Source organism: Nerophis lumbriciformis, linkage group LG29 (genome assembly GCF_033978685.3).
Source record: "Nerophis lumbriciformis linkage group LG29, RoL_Nlum_v2.1, whole genome shotgun sequence".
Taxonomy (NCBI): domain Eukaryota; kingdom Metazoa; phylum Chordata; class Actinopteri; order Syngnathiformes; family Syngnathidae; genus Nerophis; species Nerophis lumbriciformis.
The window spans coordinates 22,452,943-22,478,519 of NC_084576.2; the positions used below are offsets into that span (position 1 = coordinate 22,452,943).

The 25,577-nt window shown below is 38.7% G+C and overlaps 1 protein-coding gene across 7 annotated transcripts in view; it reads right to left on the reverse strand.

The window, feature by feature from the left end:
* Positions 1-8,698: 8,698 nt before the first annotated feature.
* rassf9 (Ras association domain family member 9) overlaps positions 8,699-25,577 on the reverse strand; it is a 40,822-nt gene continuing 23,943 nt past the window's right edge. For 3 of the 7 annotated variants that reach the window (XM_061924739.1, XM_061924738.1, XM_061924735.1), the window contains 3 exons: positions 24,404-24,646; positions 21,982-22,089; positions 8,699-10,006 (listed from right to left, as the gene is read on the reverse strand). In XM_061924739.1, the coding sequence (XP_061780723.1) occupies positions 8,842-10,006; positions 21,982-22,028 (1,212 nt within the window). In that variant the 5' untranslated portion in view covers positions 22,029-22,089; positions 24,404-24,646 and the 3' untranslated portion in view covers positions 8,699-8,841. The remainder of the gene's footprint in view (positions 10,007-21,981; positions 22,090-24,403; positions 24,647-25,577) is intronic. The other 4 variants (XM_061924740.1, XM_061924736.1, XM_061924737.1 and 1 more) reach the window with 3 other exon arrangements.

Below are 25,577 nucleotides of genomic sequence, written 5' to 3' on the forward strand. Positions count from 1 at the left end.
AGTTCACGCTGAAGAGACACGTCTACCTAAGTGTCTCATCATCAGCATCTGGCGCTAACGACAGTCTCAACTTGACTCACTAAGCTGTTTTGAAAATGGCTTTCCTTCAAATTGCTGCTGTAAGAGCCACCTCCGGCGCTCTGAGATCCTGGAGTGTTTCCATCACGAAACCAAACCTCCGACTGCACAACACGTTTACATTTAGACTTGGTTTGCTAAGTGAGGTGGGTGAAAATGTCATTTTGATTGTTGTAGTCCACTAAAGTGACCCAGCAGACCACCTACTGGTCTGGGGTGGAACAGCATCGTTTAGTGTTCTGGGGACCGAATCAGGCGTACATGTTTTGTAGGGCTGTAAATTTTTGGGTACCACATGGTTCGATTGGGTAAACGATTAAATTCTCGGTTTAAAAACAATACTTTTAGTAACATTGGGTGCCAGTTCTATGATGAACTACATGCCTCCATTAAATAGATAAACAGCCCTGATACATTTCTATATTACTTCAAAGAAAACTGGTTTGGTTTAACAAAATTCTACCTAGAATTTTTAGAATCTATTAAGAATCGTTCCAAATAAGAATCGCGATTGATTCGGACTTGACGCAGGTTTGCAGTGATGTGCATGATGAGTATTTTTGGACGGATACGTATTTTGCAATGTAAGGCACACATTTTGTGTTTGATGAAATGACTCTTGGAAGTGCTGCCAAATAGCCCGCAGGCTCTCGAACGTGCCTCAGCTTGTGCCGCTCTGTGAGACGCGTCTTCATGCTCGGCAACCATCGGACGTCTTGGCGGGTCCTGTCGGACAGGAGCTGTGCTGACGGACGACCACGAGGTTTCCCGCTGCTGGCGTGCAAAGTCATGTTTTTGCTGACCCACGACTGACCCTCCACAATAAGAGCGTCAGCCTCCTAACAGTTACCGGTGTAAGAGCTTTGAGGATCTTCACCGCCGCCGAGAGGAGGAGGAGGAAGAAGAAGGGGGTTAAGATATTTTCATCCCGTGAAATTGATACCTTCCCCCAGCGTGGCCCCCCGTCTGCCCGCAGCACAAAGACCAGTCTGTCAGTCGCGCGTTTGACAAGAAGACAACACTTTGGGAGTTAAAATGCCTTCAATAATCATTCATGAAAAGAACACTTGCCTCACATTATCACTTTTATTTTGGTTTCGTTGTTTCAATTACGTCTAAATTACAAGCTAAATCGGAGTCAGAATAAGGTAAAAAAAGGTCAATAATAGATAAGAGAAGGTAAAAAAGGGAAAAGAAGGTGAATGAATGTTAAAAAAAGTAAACTGAAGGTGATTAAAATGTAATAAAAAGTGAATAAAAGGGAAAAGAAGGTAAATGGAAGGTTGAAAAAGGTAAATAGAATGTAAACCTTTACAAAAAACTAAGAAAAAAAAAGTTAAAACAAGGTAAACAAAAGTAAATTAATGGTAAAACAAGGTAAATGGAAGGCAAATAAAAAGGTAAAATAGGGTTGATATAAAGTAAAGAAAAGGTAAAGAAAGTTAAATAGAAGCTCAAGTAATGCAAATAGAAGGTAAAAGAAGGCAATTAAAAGGTAAATAAAAAGCAAATAGAAAGTACAGGAAGGTAAAATAGATAAATAGGAGGTACACATTTACAAAAAGGAAAAAGAAGGCGAATAAAATGTAAAAAAGTTAAAATAGGGTAAATAAAAAGGCAAATAGTAGGTTAGGGATTCGAAATAGAAAGTAAATAAAAGGTAAAATTATTTAAAGTAGAAACTAAATATATAAGGTTGATATAAAGTAAAGAAAGGGTAAAGAAAATTAAATAGAAGCTAAAGTAATGTAAATAGAAGGTAAAGGAAGGTGAATAAAAGGTAAAAGAAGGCAAGTAAAAGGTAAATAGAAGGTAGAGGAAGGTAAAATAGATAAATAGAAGATACACATTTGCAAAAAGGAAAAAGAAGGTGATTAAACGTTTAAAAAAAGTCAAAATAAGGTAAATAAAAGGCAAATAGAAGGTTAGGGAGTCTGAACATAAGGTAAATAAAAGGTAATAGAAGGTAAAATAATATAAAACAGAAACTAAATTTATAAGGTTGATATAAAGTAAAGAAAAGGTAAACAAAGTTAAATAGAAGCTAAAGTAATGTAAATAGAAGGTAAATGAAGGTGAATAACATGTAAAAGAAGGCAAGTAAAAGGTAAATAAAAAGTAAATAGAAGGTACAGGAAGGCAAAATAAATAAATAGAAGGTACACATTTACAAAAAGGTAAAAGGTGAATAAAAGTTAAAATAGGGTAAATAAAAGGCAAATAGAAGGTTAAGGAGTCTGAATAAAAGGTAATATAAGGTAAATAAATGGTAAATGGAAGGTAAATATAAAAGGTAAATAGAATGTAAGGGAGTTTATGAATTATCTTCCATCCATCCATCCATCTTCTTCCGCTTATCTGAGGTCGGGTCACGGGGGCAGCAGCTTAAGCAGGGAAGCCCAGACTTCCCTCTCCCCAGCCACTTCGTCCAGCTCCTCCCGGGGGATCCCGAGGCGTTCCCAGGCCAGCCGGGAGAGATAGTCTTCCCAGCGTGTCCTGGGTCTTCCCCGTGGCCTCCTACCGGTCGGACGTGCCCGAAACACCTTCCTAGGGAGGCGTTCGGGTGGCATCCTGACCAGATGCCCGAACCACCTCATCTGGCTCCTCTCGATGTGGAGGAGCAGCGGCTTTACTTTGAGCTCCTCCCGAATGACAGAGCTTCTCACCCTATCTCTAAGGGAGAGCCCCGCCACTCGGCGGAGGAAACTCATTTCGGCCGCTTGTACCCGTGATCTTGTCCTTTCGGTCATGACCCAAAGCTCATGACCATAGGTGAGGATGGGAACGTAGATCGACCGGTAAATCGAGAGCTTTGCCTTCCGGCTCAGCTCCTTCTTCACCACAACGGATGAATTATCTTTGTTTTAACTATTTTCTTTAAAACACACATTGAGATTAAAAGTGTTTTATTTGATCTCTCAATCGAACAAACTAATCGATAGATTACTAAAATAATTGTTAGCTGCAGCCTTATACTGTATGTATCTTATTTATATGACGTTTTGCCAACGTATACATTAATGTTGATCTTAATTAATTTTTATATTTGTCAAACTTAACTTTTAGAGTTTTTTGGGGGGGAAATCTTACTTTACTTTCTTGCCTTTTCAACTTGTCACCAACTCAATACAAAGTTTACCAACTTAAAAAACCCAAAAACAAAGATCACAAAACTTAATTGGAAAATGTTGCTTAATTTAATTATTTTTAAACAGTGTGCACCCTATTTATTAGACGCACCTGTCTCACACCTTGTGTGTTGGCAGTGATGCATCAAACAACGCGCTTCCAAAATATCAAAAATGACCCTTAAGCGCCTCCTTGATAAGTAAAACAAAAATTAGCCCCTCCCACCAGATTCACGTGTCGTCACAAAAACCGGTGGAGACGTCCTTAATGACAGGACGCACGTAAAAGCCCCAAGGACCCATATTTGAAAACAAACAGGAAGTCGGCCATTTTCAGGCCAAAAAACAGAGTCGTACTTAAACGAGCTCCTCCAAGGGACTTGGTTTAAATGAACCGCGATTAAAACGACAGATACTAAACGGATAGGCCATGATAAACTGCGAAATAATTTAGCCTATAACACAGGATGTGGGCGTGGCTTTGGCGCCAAACTTTGATCTGATGGTTCGCCACGAAACTTTTAACATTTCTAACTCAGCTCCACAAGTTCCGATCTTAAAAATAATTGGTACAAATGATAAGGATGACACATTGAAGTTCTAGATGGCTCAGCACATATTCGTACCCATTCGCAGTGGGCAGAGCCTGGCGGGGAAAAATCTAACCATCAGCCATCAATTGTCATTACTTGACTGATATACAACTTTTTTATCGTCGGGAACTGATCATGACTAGCATTGTTATGTTTTTAAAGGGGAACATTATCACAATTTCAGAATGGTTTATTATATTTTTCAAAGTTTTTTTCAAAATGTTACCCATCACGCAATATCCCTAAAAAAAGCTTCAAAGTGCCTGATTTTAACCATCGTTATAAACACCCGTCCATTTTCCTGTGACGTCACATAGTGAAGCCAACACAAACAAACATGGCGGAAAGAACAGCAAGCTATAGCGACATTAGCTCGGATTCAGACTCGGATTTCAGCGGCTTAAGCGATTCAACAGATTATGCATGTATTGAAACGGATGGTTGTAGTGTGGAGGCAGGTAGTGAAAACGAAATTGAAGAAGAAACTGAAGCTATTGAGCCATATCGGTTTGAACCGTATGCAAGCGAAAACGACGAAAACGACACGACAGCCAGCGACACGGGAGAAAGCGAGGACGAATTCGGCGATCGCCTTCTAACCAACGATTGGTATGTGTTTGTTTGGCATTAAAGGAAACTAACAACTATGAACTAGGTTTACAGCATATGAAATACAATTGGCAACAACATGCACTTTGAGAGTGCAGACAGCCCAATTTTCATCAATTAATATATTCTGTAGACATACCCTCATCCGTGCTCTTTTCCTGAAAGCTGATCTGTCCAGTTTTGGAGTTGATGTCAGCAGGCCAGGGAAGCTAGGGTCAATATTCTTCTCTTGATCATCTTGGGACGGTGTGAGCCAAGATATCCAGGGGGTTTAGCTCGCTCGTCTGCGGGAACAAACTGCCGCCATTGCTTGCCGTGCTACCGAGGTCCGGCAGATTCAATGGGGGTCTGGCGGCAGATTTCTTTGACTTTATCGTTGAAAATGCATCTGCTTTGAGTGTCGCAGGATATCCACACATTCTTGCCATCTCTGTCGGAGCATAGCTTTCGTCGGTAAAGTGTGCGGAACAAACGTCCAATTTCTTGCCACTTTCGCATCTTTAGGCCACTGGTGCAACTTGAATCCGTCCCTGTTCGTGTTGTTACACCCTCCGACAACACACCGACGAGGCATGATGTCTCCAAGGTACGGAAAACAGTCGAAAAAAACGGAAAATAACAGAGCTGATTTGACTCGGTGTTTGAGAAAATGGCGGATTGCTTCCCGATGTGACGTCATCGCTCCGAGAGCGAATATTAGAAAGGCGTTTAATTCGCCAAAATTCACCCATTTAGAGTTCGGAAATCGGTTAAAAAAATATATGGTCTTTTTTCTGCAACATCAAGGTATATATTGACGCTTACATAGGTCTGGTGAGAATGTTCCCCTTTAAGTAGAACTTCAAAAATAAGAAATAGGAGATAGAAACGTTTTGAGCAGGCACTTTATTGACAATAACGGTCTGATAGCAGAAGGTAGAACAAACCTTCCAGAAATGAGAGGGTTGGTGGTCCCAACCCCACTTTCTCAGTCCCAGTGACTGCTGTTGTGTCCTTGGGCAAGACTTCTTGATGTGTGAATGTGAATGAATATTCAGTGGTGGTCAGAAAGGCCATTGGTGCAAAATGGCAGCTATGTTTTCGTCAGTGTCTTCCAGGGCGGCCGTGGTTACAAATATATCTTACCATCAATGTGTGTATTTTATTATTATTTATGGAGGGCCCATAGGATCTATATCTTAACTTTTTGTCAAGATACTGCGTCCAACTTCAGCTTTTGATTCACAAGCAGGCCCATAATAATAATACATAAAGAATAAGTATGAGGAATAATAAGATGGGCCGCATTGATTTGCATACGCCAGCAGGCCCATAAAAATACAGTTTTTTTTTTTTTTTACAAAAGTAGTAAAAAATGCAAAATATAAATGGCATGTAATATAAACATGTAGGGATGTAACACACTTAGTTTTAAGTTTTACAAAAATACATAAATACAATAAATTAATAGCCACACAAAATACTTTCTTGGCAGAAGAAATATTTCACATAATAATATTGTCTACTTAAGAACCATTTTATTTTCATTTGAGTGTTTGAATTAGTTTATCTTCCTCGAGGGGTGCACAAGCAAACTTGATTCACATTCGAATCGCGATTTATTTTCATCCCAACTCCATGAATTGATTAACGTGGACCCCGACTTAAACAAGTTGAAAAACTTATTCGGGTGTTACCATTTAGTGGAATATGTACTGTACTGTGCAATCAACTAATAAAAGTCTCAATCAATCAATCATAATTTAAAAAAAAATCGATATATATATTTTTAAATATATATATATATATATATATATAGGTAATTATTATTAATACTTTCTTTTAAAGAATAATAAAAACAATTTAAAGCCGTTTTGAGGCCATTTTCATGCAACCAGAAGCTTTTCTTACCTGTAACCTGTTTTAAAAAAAAAATTGCATTACAACTGTAACCAAATTATCATAACAAAATAATGCATTGCGAAAATCGGTTTAAAATCGAGAATATATTCTGAATCGAATCATTACAAAAAAACCCTAATTTTTTAATGATACATAAACAAACGTGTGTTGGGTGCATAACATCCGGTTTATGTGACGTCACGCAGATTCACTTCCCGTTGTCGTATTGCTTCGAGTATCGATCAATGTCTATGTCTAAGAGCAAAGGTTGTAGGTTTAATGTACACAATTCAACATCATAGTTACTCAGACTGTAATGTTTTTTACACGTTTATATGCGGGTACGTCCATACTTGCCAACCTTGAGACCTCAGATTTCGGGAGGTGGGGGGGCGTGGTTAAGAGGAGAGGAGTATATTTACAGCTAGAATTCACCAAGTCAAGTATTTCATATATATATATATATATATATATATATATATATATATATATATATATATATATATATATATATATATATGAAATACTTGACTTTCAGTGAATTTTAGCTATATATACAAGTATATATATATTTATTTTATATATATATATATATATATATATATATATATATATATATATATATATATATATATATATATATAAATAAGAGAAATACTTGAATTTCAGTGTCCATTTATTTACACATATACACACACATAACACTCATCTACTCATTGTTGAGTTAAGGTTTGAATTGTCCATCCTTGTTCTATTCTCTGTCACTATTTTTCTAACCATGCTGAACACCCTCTCTGATGATGCATTCTGCTTCGTCTCCTTGTTGTGTGCTGCACTCTCTAAAAGCCTTAGATGTAATTGTCACATATGCATGTACACTAGATGGCAGTATTGCCCTGTTTAAGAGTGTCACAACATTGCTGTTTACGGCAGGCGAACTGCTTTACGGTAGATGAAAACGTGACTGCTGTTGTTGTGTGTTGTTGCCGCGCTGGGAGGACATTAATGAAACTGCCTAACAATAAACCCACATAAGAAACCAAGAACTCGCCCTCAATCATTCTACAGTTATAACGTGATTGGGCAGGCACGCTGTTTATATTGTGGGAAAGCAGACGTGAAAACAGGCTGTCGACACGTCACTCAGGTCCGCCTGAATTTCGGGAGATTTTTGGGAGAAAATTTGTCCCGGGAGGTTTTCGGGAGAGGCGCTGAATTTCGGGAGTCTCCCGGGAGGGTTGGCAAGTATGGGTATGTCGTTTTTTTTAATGAAGAATTACGTTAACATCTCTTGTTTTCGTGTCAGTATTGAAGATAGCTAGCGCTAGCTTGCTTCTCCAGGAAATGAGCAGAGTTTATATAAAAGTTTTATCAAATATGATTTTACGATCATTTTGATTTAAAACGGTAATATTAACCGTTTAACATAATACAGTTTATCGTTAAAACCCTAGTGCTATCCATCTGGTGGTCATCTATAACGATATATTTGTTGTATATTTACAAACATATAAATAGTGAGTTTTAATATAAAACACTTCATAAGTAAAGTAACCAAGATTGTGATTTCGAGTGCTAATATTGCATATTTCAAGGATACAAAATTGTTCAAAACTGGTGATTAATTAGTGACTGTTCTTCTCCTGACTCAATGTTCTTTAAAGGGGTCATGTTATATTTTTTTCTACATTTAAGACACTTCCTTGTGGTCCACATACAATGTAATGGTGATTCTTTGGTCCAAATGTTGCGTAGATCATCTTCAAGCATTTGTGGGCCGTCTTATTTACGTGCCAAAGTCCTCCTCCAGGCCACACCCACTCACTGCGTCTCCACCCCGTCAGCCATGTTGTAGATGTTGGTATTTCCATATGGAGTCTACTGACATATATAAGTTAGAACTATACGCTACTTTGTATTAGAAATGGCAACAGCTGAGTCTAGCCCCATCCTACCTTGCTGATTGTATTGTACCATATGTCCTGGACAGAAATCTGCGTTCTAAGAACTGCGGCTTATTAGTGATTCCCAGAGCCCCAAAAAAGTCTGCGGGCTATAGAGCGTTTTCGATACTCCAGTACTCTGGAATGTTCTAGCGGTAACAGTTGGAGATGCTACCTCAGTAGAAGCATTTAAGTCCCATTTTATCAATGAATGTTGTCATTCATCCAGGTCTTTGTAATCTCAACTGGACTGTTTGGTTTGTCTTAGAAGACGTTTCGCCTCTCATCGGAGTAGTCTTGATTAAGCCCTTAATCACTCGTGATCAAGGGCTATAAAAATAACCTCTGATTGATTGATTGATGTACGAGCCAGTCTGCCCCTTCAAGAGGATTGAGGAACAAGTAGGAGCTTATTGACTACAATGTTAGACTACAACCGGATAAAATATCCGACGAATCTCCATGGTTTGATTTAACATTTTCAGGATTTAATGCGGATTCCAAATACACACAAACAGGAACCAACAGGTAAGAAAAGTTGGTTTTGCACAATATGACCCCTTCAATGTTTGTTTTGCATAGAGTCGAAAACGCTGTCAAGTCCTTTTGTCAGACGTCCGTGTCCAGTGGAGGATGAAAGTTTTGGCCGGGTGACAGCGAGTCCTGACTGTGTGTGGAACTAATGCCAGTGTCAGAGTCCGTGTCCGTCACGTCGGCGAGGGACAAGCCCTGCTTGACCATTGCCGCCCGAGTCTCCATTTTCACGGCAACAGGCGCCTCCTCTGCGGCTTCGCCCATTTGCAGCGAGCCGAGCTGAGTGGCCAGCTGCCGGCACTCCTGATCTCTGGAGAGCAGAGAGGTCTCGGACCGATGAAGCTGCTTATCCACTTCCGCCGCTTGCCCACAAAGGGCCAAGCCCGCCAAGACGCTGCGTCTCAGCTCCGCCTGCATCCTCTCCAGATCGGCCAGCAGAGACTGGTCGGTCTCACGGTAGGTCCAGGAAGAAGCCTTCGCTTCTTCCCGCTCGCCTGCCATCCTCAGCTCTGCATCGATGTCGTGACTCAGCTGCGTGATGACGGCCTGGTGCCTCTGAAGCTGAAGCTCCAGCTGGTGGACGTCTTCACTGGCGTGCAGGAGCTCATCAAGCTGCTCTGGGTTTAAAGTGGATCCACAGTCCTCAAAAAACTCTTCTCCTTCTTTCTGCACCTGAAGCTGCGTTGTCTGAAAATCCAGATCCCTCATTCGCTGGATCTGCTCCTGGATGGTGTGGTCCTGGTCCAGAATGATCTGCACCATGTCCTGGATCTCCACTTTGCCGTCCTTGTGAATCTTCTCCAGCTTCCTGAAGACTTTCTTCACCACACGCTTCTGCTTGTCCACAGGCAGCGTCTGAAGGTTCTTCACGCTTCTCACAGCCTTGCTGCTGCTTCTGCTCTTTGGACCCTTCATGGCCCGCGTGGGCACGAAGTCGCTGGTTTTGACCAGAACAAATTGGATGAAGGGTCTCTGGTCGCCCCAAGCGTTCCACAGCCTCAGAATCCTGGTGAGTGGCGGCAAGGCTCTTTCGAAACCCTTCCAGCGCTCTAGCAGACAGAAGTCTTTGGACTCTCCATGCAGGAGCCGCTTGCTCTCTGCAATGGATCTGTGATCGTCTAGTAATGCCTGAATGATGTCAGCACAGGTGGTGTGTTTGGTCACCCCACAGACGACCTTCTCTTCCTTGCAGACCGTCACCTGAATCTCCTTCCCCGTCACGACCTCGCAGTCTTTGGTCCTGAAACACCAGAACGTGAAACATCAAAGTCTACATACAGTTTTACCTCCCTCAAGGAGGTTTGTCAGGAACTTTTACAGGCTACAGACATTTTCTTCTACATTGCATTGACCTTCACTTCTACTAAGACGTTGGTCCAAGAGGTCATCGAGCAGGAAACGACCTTCCCTCATTGCGTCTCGACATTATTACATTCTTACTCATCAGTGATGACCGCCGCATGCGGTTTAAACCCCGAGAACATCATTACCTTTTTCATCTGGACCATCAAAACCGACCAATATCCATTTTTCCCCACGAGCCTAATAGAGCAGCGCTAATGTCGCCGAGCTAATACACGCTAATCCAATAAGCAGATGACATTTGCAGACACTTCAACTATTGTTTGCTAGCGACACAAAAGACAAAATGTTTCTTAGGCCGCGGTTAACCTCCTTTAAATGTCAGACGATGACAGACTTTCATTTTAGGCTCTAATTAATACGAGAGAAAAAAACAACATTTTATTAAATGCATGATACACATTTTTGTACAATATCAAAACAAGTAAAAGTGATCTTTTGCTATAGTGTGCACTTGGTAGTGCACTATACAGAGAAATGTGTATTATTATGCAAACAAAACAAACAAGATCTGGAACAAAACCCCCCCAAAACTAATGGATTTGAATTTTATTTCAATATTTTTCTGGTTCTAAATCTTTTTTGGGGGTTTCAAATCTTTTTCTGAAATGCAATTTTTTGGGAGCGTTGAAAATCCTTTTTTGATTGCAAAATTTTTGGGGGGGTTGAAAATATTTTTGGTGGGGTTGCAAATCTTTATTTGGATTGCACATTTTTAAGGGGGGGTTGCAAATCTTTATGTGGGTTGTAAATCTTTTTTTTGGATTGCAAAACTATTCTTTTTGGTTAAAATTTTTTTCTTGGTTTCAAATTCTTTTGAGGGATGGGGGTTGCAAATTCTTTTTGAGGTTACGAATCGCTTTTTTCTGGGGTTGTAAACCTTTTTTTGTGAAGGGGTTGCAAAACATTTCTTGTTTGCAAATCTTTTTTGGGGGGGTTGCAAATCTTTTTCTGGATTGCAATTTTTTGGGGGCGTTGAACATCTTTTTATGGATTGCAAATATTTTTTCGGGTTTCAAATCTTTTTGGTGGAGTTGCAAATATTTTTTCTAGGCGGTTGCTAAATTGGCCCTAGTGTGTGAATGTGAGTGTGAATGTTGTCTGTCTATCTGTGTTGGCCCTGCGATTAGGTGGCGACTTGTCCAGGGTGTACACCGCCTTCCGCCCGATTGTAGCTGAGATAGGCTCCAGCGCCCCCCGCGACCCCAAAGGGAATAAGTGGTAGAAAATGGATGGATGGATGGGTTGCAAATCTTTTTGGGGTTGCAAAACTCTTTAGTTTAAAATTTGTTCTTGATTTCAAATCTTTTTGGAAGTGGCAAATCGTTTTTTTTTTCAGGTTGCAAATGTTTTTTTGGAGGGTTGCAAATTTTTTTGGCAGAATTTTTTTTTTACAGGGGTTGTAAAATATTTTTGGGGATTTAAAAAAAATGTTTTAGTCACAAATGTGTTGGGTTGTAAAATCTATTTTGGGGGTTGCAAAACTTTTTTGGTCGCAACTTTTTTTTTTTTGGGTTGTAAATAACGTATTTTTCGGATTATAAATCGCACCGGCCGAAAATGCATAATAAAGAAGGAAAACAACATATATAAATCACACTAGAGTATAAGTCGCATTTTTTGGGGAAATTTATTTGATAAAATCCAACACCAAGAATAGACATTTGAAAGGCAATTTAAATAAATAAAGAATAGTGAACATTGGGCTGTTAAGTGTACGTTATATGACGCAAATTAATTTATATTCATCTCCTTGTTAACTACCTGGGCGTAATTTCACACATAAATCGCTCCAGAGTATAAATCACACCCCCGGCCAAACTATGAAAAAAACTGCGATTTATAATCGAAAAATACGGTACTTTGTTTGGGTTAGTGTACTCCAGTAAATCAGCAATATCAGTGGTCCGTTAATTTATCAAAGTGCGGTTAACTTTAAACAGGCATGTCCGATATCAGCAATAAAGGAAATATATTTCGAATATCAGCTTTAATCTAATATTTTCGATATAATGTCCGAAAAAAGCATTCCTGTAATCTATTTACTTGTGCAAACCTGAACAGTCAATAAGCACACAATTTGTTCCATTTTACGAAAGTCATTTACAAAAAAGTAGACATGCTACGAACTAACAGCTACACAACAGCTAAGCACACACTATCACACAAGATAGACATATCTATACATCTAAATAGTACAATTCAATGTAGTACTATTGTAGTAGCACACACATAGTAGTAGTTAGTGAGTACATAGTCAGTTGTGTGCTGTTTGGCCTAACATAAATCACGATTATAGATTAATACAAGTTAATTTGAATCTACTTTCCATAAAGTATTCATCATATTATATTCATGTCTTATCAGGCTCCAGTGTTGCTTGTTTTTACGTTAAAGCCTTTATCCCATCAGAATTCAGCAAGCTTGTTGCCAGCGCTGTATGAATTCTGCCGGATAGACAGTTGATAGACAGTTGCGATAGCCAATCAGATCACGAGTTGTTGACAGTAGCCCATCTAGGTAGCCTTACGCTAAACATGACTGTGATCGATATTTTCACTTGTCACTCCCAAGTGAGAATCCAATCACAAGTTCTCATAGTCATTCACATCGACGTCCCACTGGGGTGAGTTTTTCCTTGCCCTTACGTGGGCTCTGTACCGAGGATGTCGTTGTGGCTTGTGCAGCCCTTTGAGACACTTGTGATTCAGGGCTATATAAATAAACATTGATTGATTGACAAGTTGCAATTTGCGAAAAGCAGGAAGGGGCAACGGAGCCACACCCGGCCAACAGGGAAATCATCGGTTCTCACTCTCAAATATTACATTTTTTTATTTTTCCACATGTAATATGTTCTTTACAATTATTTTAATTCTGACAGTACCACGTAAGGTATGTTTTAAATGCTGATTCATTGATTTTTAAATGTGCCGAATAATGGTATGTAGTACACTGTTGAGGTAATTCAATGTCCAGTAGTCCACAAGTCTGTTTCTGTATAGTATTTCTCCAGCCGTGGTCATGTGCTGACATAAATGATGGTATTTTGAGGGGTATTTATTAAAGTCGGACTAAGTAGGACATCACAGAAGGCCTAGGTGGGAAAACCACAGCCCGCCACTGTACATAGTTGATTTACTAAGAACTAGGAATGTAATACTATTTAACTGCTAAGCTAGGTCGCATGCACACAGAACTAATTAAATGTACATATTTGTAATATGTACGTGACGTGTATGTCGTTCTCACACGTGTAAGTTCCAGACAAGTCAACTTAAAGGTAACTTTACTGTAAATAAATGTAGTATTCATTGAAGTGTTTCTAGAATCAGACAACCACAGACGACTATTTATCTTGGAGGCGCCGTGTGCGTGTGTGTGTGTGTGTGTGTGTGTTCACTTGTTAGGATGAAACACAACCAACCCTCTGAAGTGTTCAGTTTCCCACATGGACGCAAAGCAAAGTGGTGAACAAGTGGTGAGGAATGTCACGGGGAAACAACGATGTCCGTTAATGATTACGCGGAGCCTCAAAAGTGAGATCAGCCAAGTAAAAAGTGGAGATAAACTCTCCACAAACAAATGATGCACGACTCGGACGTTCAGCAACACCAACAAGGGGACTTTAAGAACTTTTCACAAGGCTTAGAAAAGCAGTGAAAAGAAATTTCTAGTTATTATGAACAGTCTAAATTTGTCTTATTCTACTTTATTCCTTTTCTTTAGACACAGCGATGAATAAACCCAGCAACATCCATTTTTAATGATACACGTTTTGTGGAGTAATCATAAATAGATAATATTTTTGCACTAACAAGGAGTGAAGAAAGAAAATAATATATACTGTATATTTTTTTGTTTACACGTTTCTCCCTTTTGGCACTTAGGGGCACGGCCCAGCAACTCGCCTCCTTTCTGATTGGTCCCTTTAACGGGAGATAGGATGCACTTACCGTGCCAAAGACGCAAAAAAATGCATACTTCAAGGAGTATTTTCATATATGAGATATTTGTTAATATATATTATAAATAAAAAAACATTAAAAATAACGCCGGCAGATGAAAAGTCGCAATTCAATTTGATCAGCCCCTTAAGTCATCCAGCAGCTCTAAAACTATAAAAGGGTGTTGCTGAAAAGACAATGTGTCTAATATTTTGAATGTGCTGATAGACACAGAAAATTCTCTGTCAATCGTGTGTCAATTTGCGCGTACTCCTCAGATATGCTAAATACAACGCTAAATAGTGAGGAGTGTTGATAAATCATATTGCGCGTGCTAAATATTTATATTTGCATTTTCTCCTCCCAGTATGGTGTGGGCGTTTTGAAGATCAGCAATCCACTTTGCACATGGCGAGTAGATCCGCTTTGCAAGTGTTTTTTTTTTTTTTGTGTCCTGTCCAGCTTCTCAGGCAAATCATATAGTTGATGTAGATGCCCATGTCGGCTGTTCAGATTTACTTTACAAAAGAGAAGTGTAGGATACTTCTCTTGTTGCCTTATTTGTATTTGACTTTATTAAATGTATTTATATTATCATTTATTGCAGCCGGGCCGGAGCAGGAGGGGATAGAAAGAGAGAAAAAAAGAAGACAGAGGGGGAAATTGTGGGGACAAGAGGGGGATTAGACAGAGAGACAAAAACAACAACAGCAAACAACAACAACAACAACAATAGAGCAACATCAGCAAATATGACATGTACAAATATGATGGTAAAAGTAATAGCAAATAAGCAGTTAGCGAAAAATAAAAAATAATACAGAAATGACAATGAGCATTATTACACTACAAATGGATCAATACAAATACCAATAGAAATAGCGCTATTGATAATGAACAATACCAATAATTTACCTTTATTATCAACAATACAGTTGTTTAAATGCAACAATACATATACGTAATGATAACTTGAGATACGAAAGAATGCAGAAAAATGGAGGGGGAGAAAGAGAAGCAACCTACATTAACCTTGTAGATTGTTATAGTCACAATAGGTTAAGCTTTGTCAGTGTGCCATGTGTTACACCCAGTTTACCCTAGGGCAACAACGTTAATATATGTTTGATGAAACGTGATTATGTGCATGAGTGTAAGTATGCATATGTACTTGTATATGTACAGAATGTGTATATGTGTTTGTACAATGAATGTATATGTACAGAATGTGTATATGTGTTTGTACAGTGAATGTATATGTACAGTATGTGTATGTGTATGTTTGTATATTGAATGTGCGTGTGGATGTACGAACATTAGGTAGGTAAATATGTACTGTATTTGTGTATGCATGTGGGAGCGTAGGTACCTATGTACGTATGTGAGCATATGTGAATTTGCATGTACAATACATTCGACTCCCAGAGTGCGTGGGAGCCAGAGCACGGCCCCATCATCTTTGCAAGTGTTTTAGTACACGTCTTTAAATTGGCCGGCGAGACCCGCGGGAGGATAGCGTTCATTTTAAAAGTCTTATCACTTTGTCGCCACCTAGTGTGTGCGCGAAATGAGTCCGCGCGCGCAGATAGGTGACAGTTTTTACGTGCGAATATATGGACATAATAGGTTTATTAACCACTGTTACATTTTTATAAATAAGCATTTATGCAAATTAATGTGCAGCTGTTACTCCTTCTGTCTTATTTATGCGCTAATTTATTTAAGTTTCAGCGTTTTTCCAGTCACTCTGCACTGCAGATGGCTTAATTGTGTTACAATTATTTCAAATTAATGGTCATGTTGGATTTATCCGCATTAAAGCGTTCATTTTGACAGCACTAATTTTGTGATATTAATATCCGGGTTGATTTGTTCCTTTTTCTTCGAGATGTCCGATAATGGCTTTTTTGACGATATCCGATATTCCGATATTGTCCAACTCTTAATTACCGATTCCGATAACCATATCGATACCGATATATACAGTCGTGGAATTAACACATTATTATGCCTAATTTTGTTGTGAAGCCCCGCTGGATGGCATTCATAATAATAATAATAATAATGGATTAGATTTTATATTGCGCTTTTCTAATATTAGATACTCAAAGCGCTCACAGAAACAATGTAACAAGGTTTTCCAAAATAAATCAACTCAAGTTATGGAAAAAAATGCCAACATGGCACTACCATATTTATTATTGAAGTCACAAAGTGCATTCTTTTTTTTAACATGCCTCAAAACAGCAGCTTGGAATTTGGGACATGCTCTCCCTGAGAGAGCATGAGGAGGTTGAGGTGGGTGGGGTTGGGGGGCGGGGTTGAGTTGGGTTGGTAAGGGGCAGCGGGGGGTGTATATTGTAGCATCCCGGAAGAGTTACTGCTGCAAGGGGTTCTGGGTATTTGTTCTGTTGTGTTTATGTTGTGTTACGGTGCGGATGTTCTCCCGAAATGTGCTTGCCATTCTTGTTTGGTGTGGGCTCACAGTGTGGCGCATATTTGTAACAGTGTTAAAGTTGTTTATATGGCCACCCTCAGTGTGACCTGTATGGCTGTTGACCAAGTATGCATTGCATTCACTTGTGTGTGTGAAAAGCCGTAGATATTATGTGACTGGGCCGGCACGCAAAGGCAGTGCCTTTAAGGTTTATTGGCGCTCTGTACTTCTCACTACGTCCGTGTACACAGCAGCGTTTTAAAAAGTCATAAATTTTACTTTTTGAAACCGATACCGATAATTTCCGATATTACATTTTAAATCATTTAACATACCTACTTTTTCTGCATCAGCAGGTCATGAGCACGTTGGCCCCAAGATTAGAGAGCCGAAACATGAGCGGTGTCTCCAACATTATAAATCAGGAGTGTCCAAACTTTTTGACTTGGGGGGGCCGAACTGGGCCACAAAAATGTGGTCTACCTATACATATATATGTGTACAATACATATATGTATATTAATACAATTAGATATATAATTAATGTAACTGGATTTAAAGAGTATGTGAAAGTTCGACTCCGACCTTGTTTACTTCCGTGACGACCTTCTTAAAGTTTTGTAAACAATCAGAAATATCAAGCAGCTAAAATGTACCAAACATGAGTATATGTGAAGAGTGTTTTGCATTTTTCCCATCATGCATTGTAATGATGTAATGAGTGTAATTTAGAATTTTTTTTTTATGGTGAATGGGTGTTTTTTTTAAAAATACGTCATGTCTGTTGACATTTTGTGTTGGTTGGATTTTTATTTTCTTTTTTTTTCTCGCACAATGACTAGGGGAGGTTGTTTGTATTTGGGTCATATAAGTCAATGCTGCACACCACAATGTTCAGAGTATAATTAGAAAAAACCTAATACCAGCATTAAAATAATTAAAAGTTAAAGTACCACTGATTGTCACACACACACTGGGAGGTGAGGGGAGCAGTGGGCAGCAGCGGTGGCCGCGCCTGGGAATCATTTTTGGTGATTTAACCCCCAATTCCAACCTTTGAACTTGAACTTTTTAATGAATAAAATCTCCCTGCGGGCAAGATACCTTATGACTCATGACGTCTGGCGGGCTAATTTGAATATGTCGTTCATTTGAATATGTCAGCGGCCCGCACTTGTAAAAAGCATAACAATAATAATGATCAGGGTTGGGCGATAAAATGATATCAGTATATATCAAGACAGGCACGCAATAGATAACAAAAAACGTATTTGATAAAACGTTCGATCATTTTTTTTCTTCGTCACAGGAAACTAGAAGTTGCGTAGCCACACAGTACCGCACCTCCTTAGCTGCGCTTACCCTTTAGAGTACAGCTGTGACTTCCTGGCAGTAAACCTGCAGGAAATAGTTCTTATCAGCATTCTTTTTGTTTACATTTTCACACTTTATTAAGCATTTCTTACATATTCCTTATTTTTGCACCTTCATTTTAAGATGTTATTGTTAAGTGTTCAATGATATTTTACTATTTTGTTGACAATGTTTGTTTCCCATGCTTGTGTTGACATTTCCTTTCCGCCTTGATAGCTGAGGGCATTATAATCAAGGAAGGTTATGCTTCAAATAAAATATATTTTCCCCCTGGTCCTTATTTTCCACCGGTCATAAAACATGTCAATAAATATCTTTATGGACCGATACAAAACACTTTTATCGTGATACGGATTTCAGCCATATTGCCCAGCCCTAATAATAATAATAACATATAGTAGGCAGCTGATCAGGAAGAGAGTACAGTGAGTGAGGGAAACACCTGTGTTTGTCCTCCCATCACAATCACCAACATCCTGTAGCACATAATCACACACACTGGTCCGAGGGAAGCGAGACAGGAAGTAGAAGAATGTCCCTCACTCTGGGCGTCCACCTATTTGTTCTTCATTCTAATTGCGACGTGTACTTTACTTTACATATAATGAGTAGAAACAAAGGCTTTCAAACAGCAATTTGAATCAAGACTATTTGCTTCTTCCTACTCCTTTTTCAGATAGGAACTGAAATGCAATGTGATGTTCCTTGAAGTAACTTGATAAGACGATAAAACGCTACGAACACATAAAAATGCCACGAAGACTGACTAACTTCCATTTTGTACCATGAACTTGCAGCGTTTTCCTGTTGCATTTGTTTTGAAGGCGTTTGTGGTTATTATTAGTGCACCCAGATTATTTTGTTCGAAGGCTGTCAAACATGATGAGAGGTGACTAAAATTGAAGTTTTATAACTTATTCGACAAAACAAGAGTACTGTTTTTCCAGACTATAGAGCGCACCGGTATATACACTGCAAAAACTGAAATCTAAGTAAGATTAAATATCTCAAATAAGGGTGATATTTGCTTATTTTCTGTCTAATAAGATCATTCTTTCCACTAAGCAGATTTTATGTCAGTCTTTTACTTGTTTTAAGGGTTTTGGTCCTAAATTATCTCAGTAAGATATTACAGCTTGTTGCTGAGATTGTATGACCTATATTGAGTAAAAAAATGCTTGAAACTAGAATATCAACTGTTGCAAAGCTGTGTCATCAACACTCACAAGTATAAGTTAAAATTAAAGTACCAATGATTGTCACACACACTAGGTGTGGTGAAATTTGTCCTCTGCATTTGGCCCATCCCCTTGTTGAACCCCTGGGAGGTGAGGGGAGCAGTGGGCAGCAGCGGTGCCGCGCCCGGGAATAATTTTTGGTGATTTAACCCCCAATTCCAACCTTTGATGCTGAGTGCCAAGCAGGGAGGTAATGGGTTCCATTTTTATAGTCTTTGGTATGACACGGCCGGGGTTTGAACTCACAACCTACCGATCTGAGGTCGGACACTCTAACCACTAGGCCACTGAGTAGAAAATAAACCTACTTTTTTAAAGTAATAATTTCTTATTTCAAGCATGAAAAAAAAAATCATGATTTTGACACAATTGTGTCTCATAATTAAGACAGATGACAGTCAAATGGACTTTGCTGTTTTATTTTCAATGAAACAATAGAAGATATGTACTTATATAGTAGTACAGTTGGCACTGTACAATAAACTGACAGTTAATATTTAAACATTTAACATTTCAAACAATTTTGAACAGAAATAGTTCATGCACATTCAGATAAATTCCTCAAAATTACAATTAAAAACATTTTGCCGGTGGCCGGGCTGTATTATATGCGCACTAATTGACTTAAAGAGCACGCACTTGGCGCGATGGTGTCATGTTGTTGATGGAAAAATGCATTTTTAGACAATATGATTTGCCTGAGCGGCTTGTAGACCCCGAGAGTAACAAGCTTGTTGCCTTTCCATTAAGAACAATAAATTAGTTTTTACTATAAGTTTGCTGGTTTCAAGAAATGTAATGCCGAGCGCATATCATTATGTCAAGATAATGGCACTAGCATTTACTTAATATAAGAATATTTTTCAACATGTTGAGCAAAAATGTCTCTTTTTTTTTTTTTCTACCAAGAAAAGTGCACTTTGTGCACACAGTGAGAGAATACTTATTTTAAGGTATTTTTGGGTTCATTGAGGTTAGCTAAATTGACTTGTTTTGGAAATTCTTGACAAGCCAAATTTTGTTTTTCTATTGGCAGTTAATTTTGCTTAGTTCAAATAAAATACCCCTAATTTTTGTATTTATTTTTCTTGTTTTTAAACACTGACTTTTTGCAGTGTATGTAAATATTTTTCTATATATTAGCCGCGACGGACTATAAGGCGCAGATAATATAAATTAGTTATTTACACAGAATAATTATTTACATACCTTAATTGTTTCCAGGCGGTGTGTGTGTAACACGGCAGTAAAACGGCTCATCAAACAAAACAGAAGTCATCGTCATGGACCCGCTAGCTCTCCAATCAGCTAAACAGACTCAATAACTCCACGGTGACGTTTTGGTGAACTTACTGAGGAATTTGTGAAATTGAAACAATACAAAAAAGAACGCAGTTGTAAGTTAATAATACTAACACAGACACTTGTAAACTTCTTGGCGTATTAGCTAACGCTAATGACGCTAGCTGCTTGACATTAAGATAACACGTACAAATATGCTCGAAAACACTCCTACAGACGTCACACATGGGACGGTTCAGTAAGTATGCATTGTTTTAGTTATATTGTAAAACTTACACGACGAGTAGAGACACTATGGATGGTTATAGTTCCGGTTCAAGGCACATTTTTAACCCGCAGCACCTGCAGTGAGCGAACTCGGCCAAAAAGTGGCGCCATAGCACAAACATCGGTGTCGGTGTTAAACACAAAACATTATGATTGTTGGTGAAGAAAAATCCTTAAATTAGCCGCACTGTTTTATAAGCCAGAGGGTTCAAAGCCTAAGAAAAATGTAGCGGTCTACAGTCCGGAATTTACGGTAGTTCCACAGCGCCAAATATGATATAATAACCTTTATTATTGAAAATGGATGTTGCTGGGTTTATTCCTTTTATCCATTAAAAATAAATAAAGTAAAGACATATTGATTCATAACTAAAAAAAAAAAAAAAATCCCTGGAATTTGAGGCTAGAAAATACCGTCCGTACAAACAATCCCAGCGCTGAAAGGAGAGCCAAGCTATCTAAATGTAAATGGTCGCCCCTATTCTCATGCATTTGTCCACTTTGGTTGAGTGTTCTTGGCAGTGATTGAAACTGAAAGTTAACTTGCCATTCTCCACCACTCTTACTTCATGACATCATTAGTAATAACTCGTGTGTGTTTGTGTGAGCTCATCGTGTGTGTGTGTGTGTGTTTCTCTTTAAGCAGAACATAGGCCGAAGTTAGTCATCACTAAAAAGTTCCTATCCTGCCAAATAGGACGAAAACATTCCTTTAACATTTTTGAACCATTTCTGCATTCATCATATCTTCTGTGACGGACACTTGAGATCATCCTGCAGCCCAGACAGGATGTTCATGTTGGCACTTCCTGCTAAATGTAGTCTGCAGTTATTTGTAACATTTACAATCATCCGGAAATATTAATGATGTAAACAAATCAAACAAGTCTTGAGTTTCCAATCATTTCTACAACTCTTATTTGTTTGTGATAGAGTGAAATGTAGAAATGATTGGAAACTTAAGACAGCCATGATATTATGTTCTTTACAAGTGTATGTAAACTTTTAAAAACCACCACTGTATGTAAAAATATTTGGTATTTTTTAAATACATAATAAATATTTAAAACAAATATGTAATACGTGTCTTCTGGCAAATGTTGAAGACTAGATGATTAATGAGGCAGACAATAAAATATGTTGTGACCCACTTGTGCTCACTTTTGGACAAATGTACGCCGCTTTAAAGCTGAGAAGTAGCTGACACACACACACACACACCATACACACACAAACATATACACACACACACGCAAACCGATGAGCTCCAAAAGTGTCCTTCTCTTACCTGCTTTTCAGGCGAGCTTTCAGGAAGTTCCTCCCAAAGGGCGCCATGGTGGTGAGCAGCAGAAGGTCCACAAGCCTCACTGCAGCAGCACCACAAGCACTTTATGTTCTGCAGAAGAAGGAAAAAGTTGGTGCGTTGTCCCACCAGGAACTTTGGAGGAGGAGGAGTAAGAGGAAAAGTGCATTCAGTGGTGCAACACTGCCCCCATGCACCTGCACGACTATCTGAGGTACTGCAACTACTGCCCTCAATCATGTGCTCTGTACAAATCAATGTTTATTTATATAGCCCTAAATCACAATCACTGAGGATTAAACAGACACTTAAATTAATTCAAATAAGGACTTTAATAAGGAACCACTTTCTTGTTTAGTTTAAAAAAAAAAAAATTCTCTCCTTTTTTTCCCACATTTTTTTTGTCACTTTTTCATCATTATCATCAGGCTGCTGTGCTAAAATGAAACGGACCATGGCAAAAATAAAACAAAATGAAATGAGATTAAACAAACTTGGTGATAGAAAATATAAAAATTGACATAAACTCTTAATTATATATACTGTAATAAAGCAAAAAATGATTGCTAATTTTGTGTAGGCGATCATTTAATATAATGTTTAACCACTGCTTTATATCAGTGGTTCTTAACCATAGCGCCCTCTAGAGGGGTGGCCAAAAAGCATCCGTTTCTCAGCTGTGGCCCATACCAGGGATTGGCCCCTCGCGTGACCACGGAGCGCCATGTTGGGGACCAACCCTGAAACCGAGCGAGCCACACTCTCTTCGCACGCGGCGGGACTCAGTTGCAGTACACTTTTCCGCCACAATCTCAAACTAACAGACAAGTCTGGCGCTAAAGCTACAGAGAAGGTTCTCAAGCGCAAAAATGATGACTAAAGCTGTGTCGCAGTATTTTCATTCGAACACAAAAATCCACTGAGTTTTATTTAGGAAAGTTATATCATTTATCATTACTATTTATTTTTAATTAGTTTTATGACTCCCTTTTTTTGCAGTATATTTGATTAATTATTTATTTTTTTAATCAGCCTGATCTAAGCCTTGATAATAATATTTGTGATCAACACATTTTTTCGTATTATTTGGCAAGGTTGTTAGATATTTTTATTGAATACATTTTTTTTTACACAGTGAAATACCACTGTTGTTTTTTTTTTACCGCTAAAAAAGTAGCGACTGAGCTGATACTTTCGTACCGTAAAATCTACGTTGATTGTTTTTGCGGTGCATTACTGCAAATAGAAAAATGGGGATTTTATGGTCAATTTCTGGCGACTGAGCTGCCAGGTTTTTATAGTGAAATGTTCTTCAATGATTGTGCAGCTTGAAAATATCTATTACATTTGGTAGCCACCCGTTGGCGGGCCAAAAAAAATGACACGACGGGCCAAATTTGGCCCGCGGGCCCCACTTTGGGCACCCCTGCTCCAAATCATATTTTTTCATCATCATTAATTTTTTATTATATTTTTTAAATACAGTAAGACATCTGTATTGAATGTTGCTTGGCAGAATTTGTGTATTTTTGCTCCATTCCTGTGAGAATCCTGCGTGAGACTGAAGCATCACGGCAAACTCATTTAAGTTTAGAAGAAAATCTATTCGCACGCGGGCCGGACTGGTAAAATCAAGGCGTGATCATTTAAAAATAAAGACACATTTTAAATTGTTTTCTTTGGCCAAAAATAGAGCATGCACATACTGAAAATGTAAGTAATGCAAATAATCAATATGTCTAATAATTTTGTTAAGCTGAAAAAGATTTATTCAAGAATAATATGTCTAATAATGCCTGTATTAATGTATCTTTGCTTTTGTAAGATTTGCAAACACAAACATTTGTTTTTTACTCAATATGACAATAATGTTCTTAGAATCCTGAGATAATGCGAAAAAAGCAATAAAAACTCTATCCAAGCATAACTCAACCAAAACCTGCAATATGTCTAATAATGCCTGTATTAATCTGTGAGTTTTACTACAAACATGTGCTTTTGTAAGGTTTGCAAACACAAACATTTTTTTTTACTCAATATGACAGTAATGTTCTTAGAATCTTAGCAAAACATTTCAAAAATTGGTGCAGTTTCAAAAACACCACGAAGAACACAACAAAGTTAGACTTGGCTTCAGTGTTTGTACAAAGCTATTCAAGTTAGGGCACTTCCTGTTTACCATTAGACGTGTTTGGAAAAGCAAACGATTGTTTCGTCAAACCGCCGCATTGGCGACATCCGCAACTGCCACAACACATTATTATCATCATTCAAATATTACAATTAGATTATAATCAAAACAAATTAAAGGTAATTGTAGAGGTTGCCCTCTAGTGGGTTCTTCGGACCACCACACACTGCTAGGAGAGCCGGGAATACCGGGTATAACACCGTTTTATTTGCATACATTTTGATAGGGTTCTGCTTTCCAGCAAAGTGTCTTTTCCTCCTGCGTCCGCTCATCAGCACCTCAGACTCCCCCAACTTGTCTTGTGCCGGCTGCTCCTAATAAAGGCGACAGGTGATTAGATAACAAGGCCCAGCCGGGCAATCTACTCACCTGTCGCTGTCTTCGAGGCCGGTCCTTGCACACCCGGTTCCGCGGCAGGCCCTCCACAGTAACATAACTACAAACTTAACCAACGTGAACCTGGTAGATTTAAGCATAAAATAAAATAAACAAGCATTGACAAAGATAAACCCTTCTGGAGGAAAGTTCTGTGGTCAGATGAAACAAAAATGTAGCTGTTTGGCCACAATACCCAGCAATATGTTTGGAGGAGAAAAAGTGAGGCCTTTAATCCCAGGAACACCATTCCTACCGTCAAGCATGGCGGTGGTAGTGTTTTGCTGCTAATGGAGCTGGTGCTTTACAGAGAGTAAATGGGACAAATTCTTCAGGACAACCTAAAATCATCAGCCCGGAGGTTGGGTCTTGGGCGCAGTTGGGTGTTCCAACAGGACAATGACCCCAAACACATGTCAAAAGTGGTAAAGGAATGGCTAAATCAGGCTAGAATTAAGGTTTTAGAATGGCCTTCCCAAAGTCCTGACTTAAACATGTGGACAATGCTGAGGAAACAAGTCCATGTCAGAAAACCAACACATTTAGCTGAACTGCACCAATTTTGTCAAGAGAAGTGATCAAAAATTCAAGCAGAAGCTTGTGGATGGCTACCAAAAGTGCCTTATTGTAGTGAAACTTGCCAAGGGACATGTAAGCAAATATTAACATTGCTGTATGTATACTTTTGACCCAGCACATTTGCTCACATTTTCAGTAGACTCATAATAAATTCATAAAAGAACCAAACTTCATGAATGTTTTTTTGTGAGAACTAATCACTCTATCACAAAAAAAATAAGCGTTGTAGAAATGATTGGAAACTCAAGACAGCCATGACATTATGTTCTTTACAAGTGTATGTAAACTTTTGACCACGACCTTATGTAGAAAGACATATTTTTACAATGGAGTTCAGGGTGCGCATCGTGCCGCCGGCAAATTGCGGAACGCAAACTACTTCGAGAGTGACGGTCATGTTGAGTTAAGTCCTTGCCAATCCAGCGGGCGCTTAAGT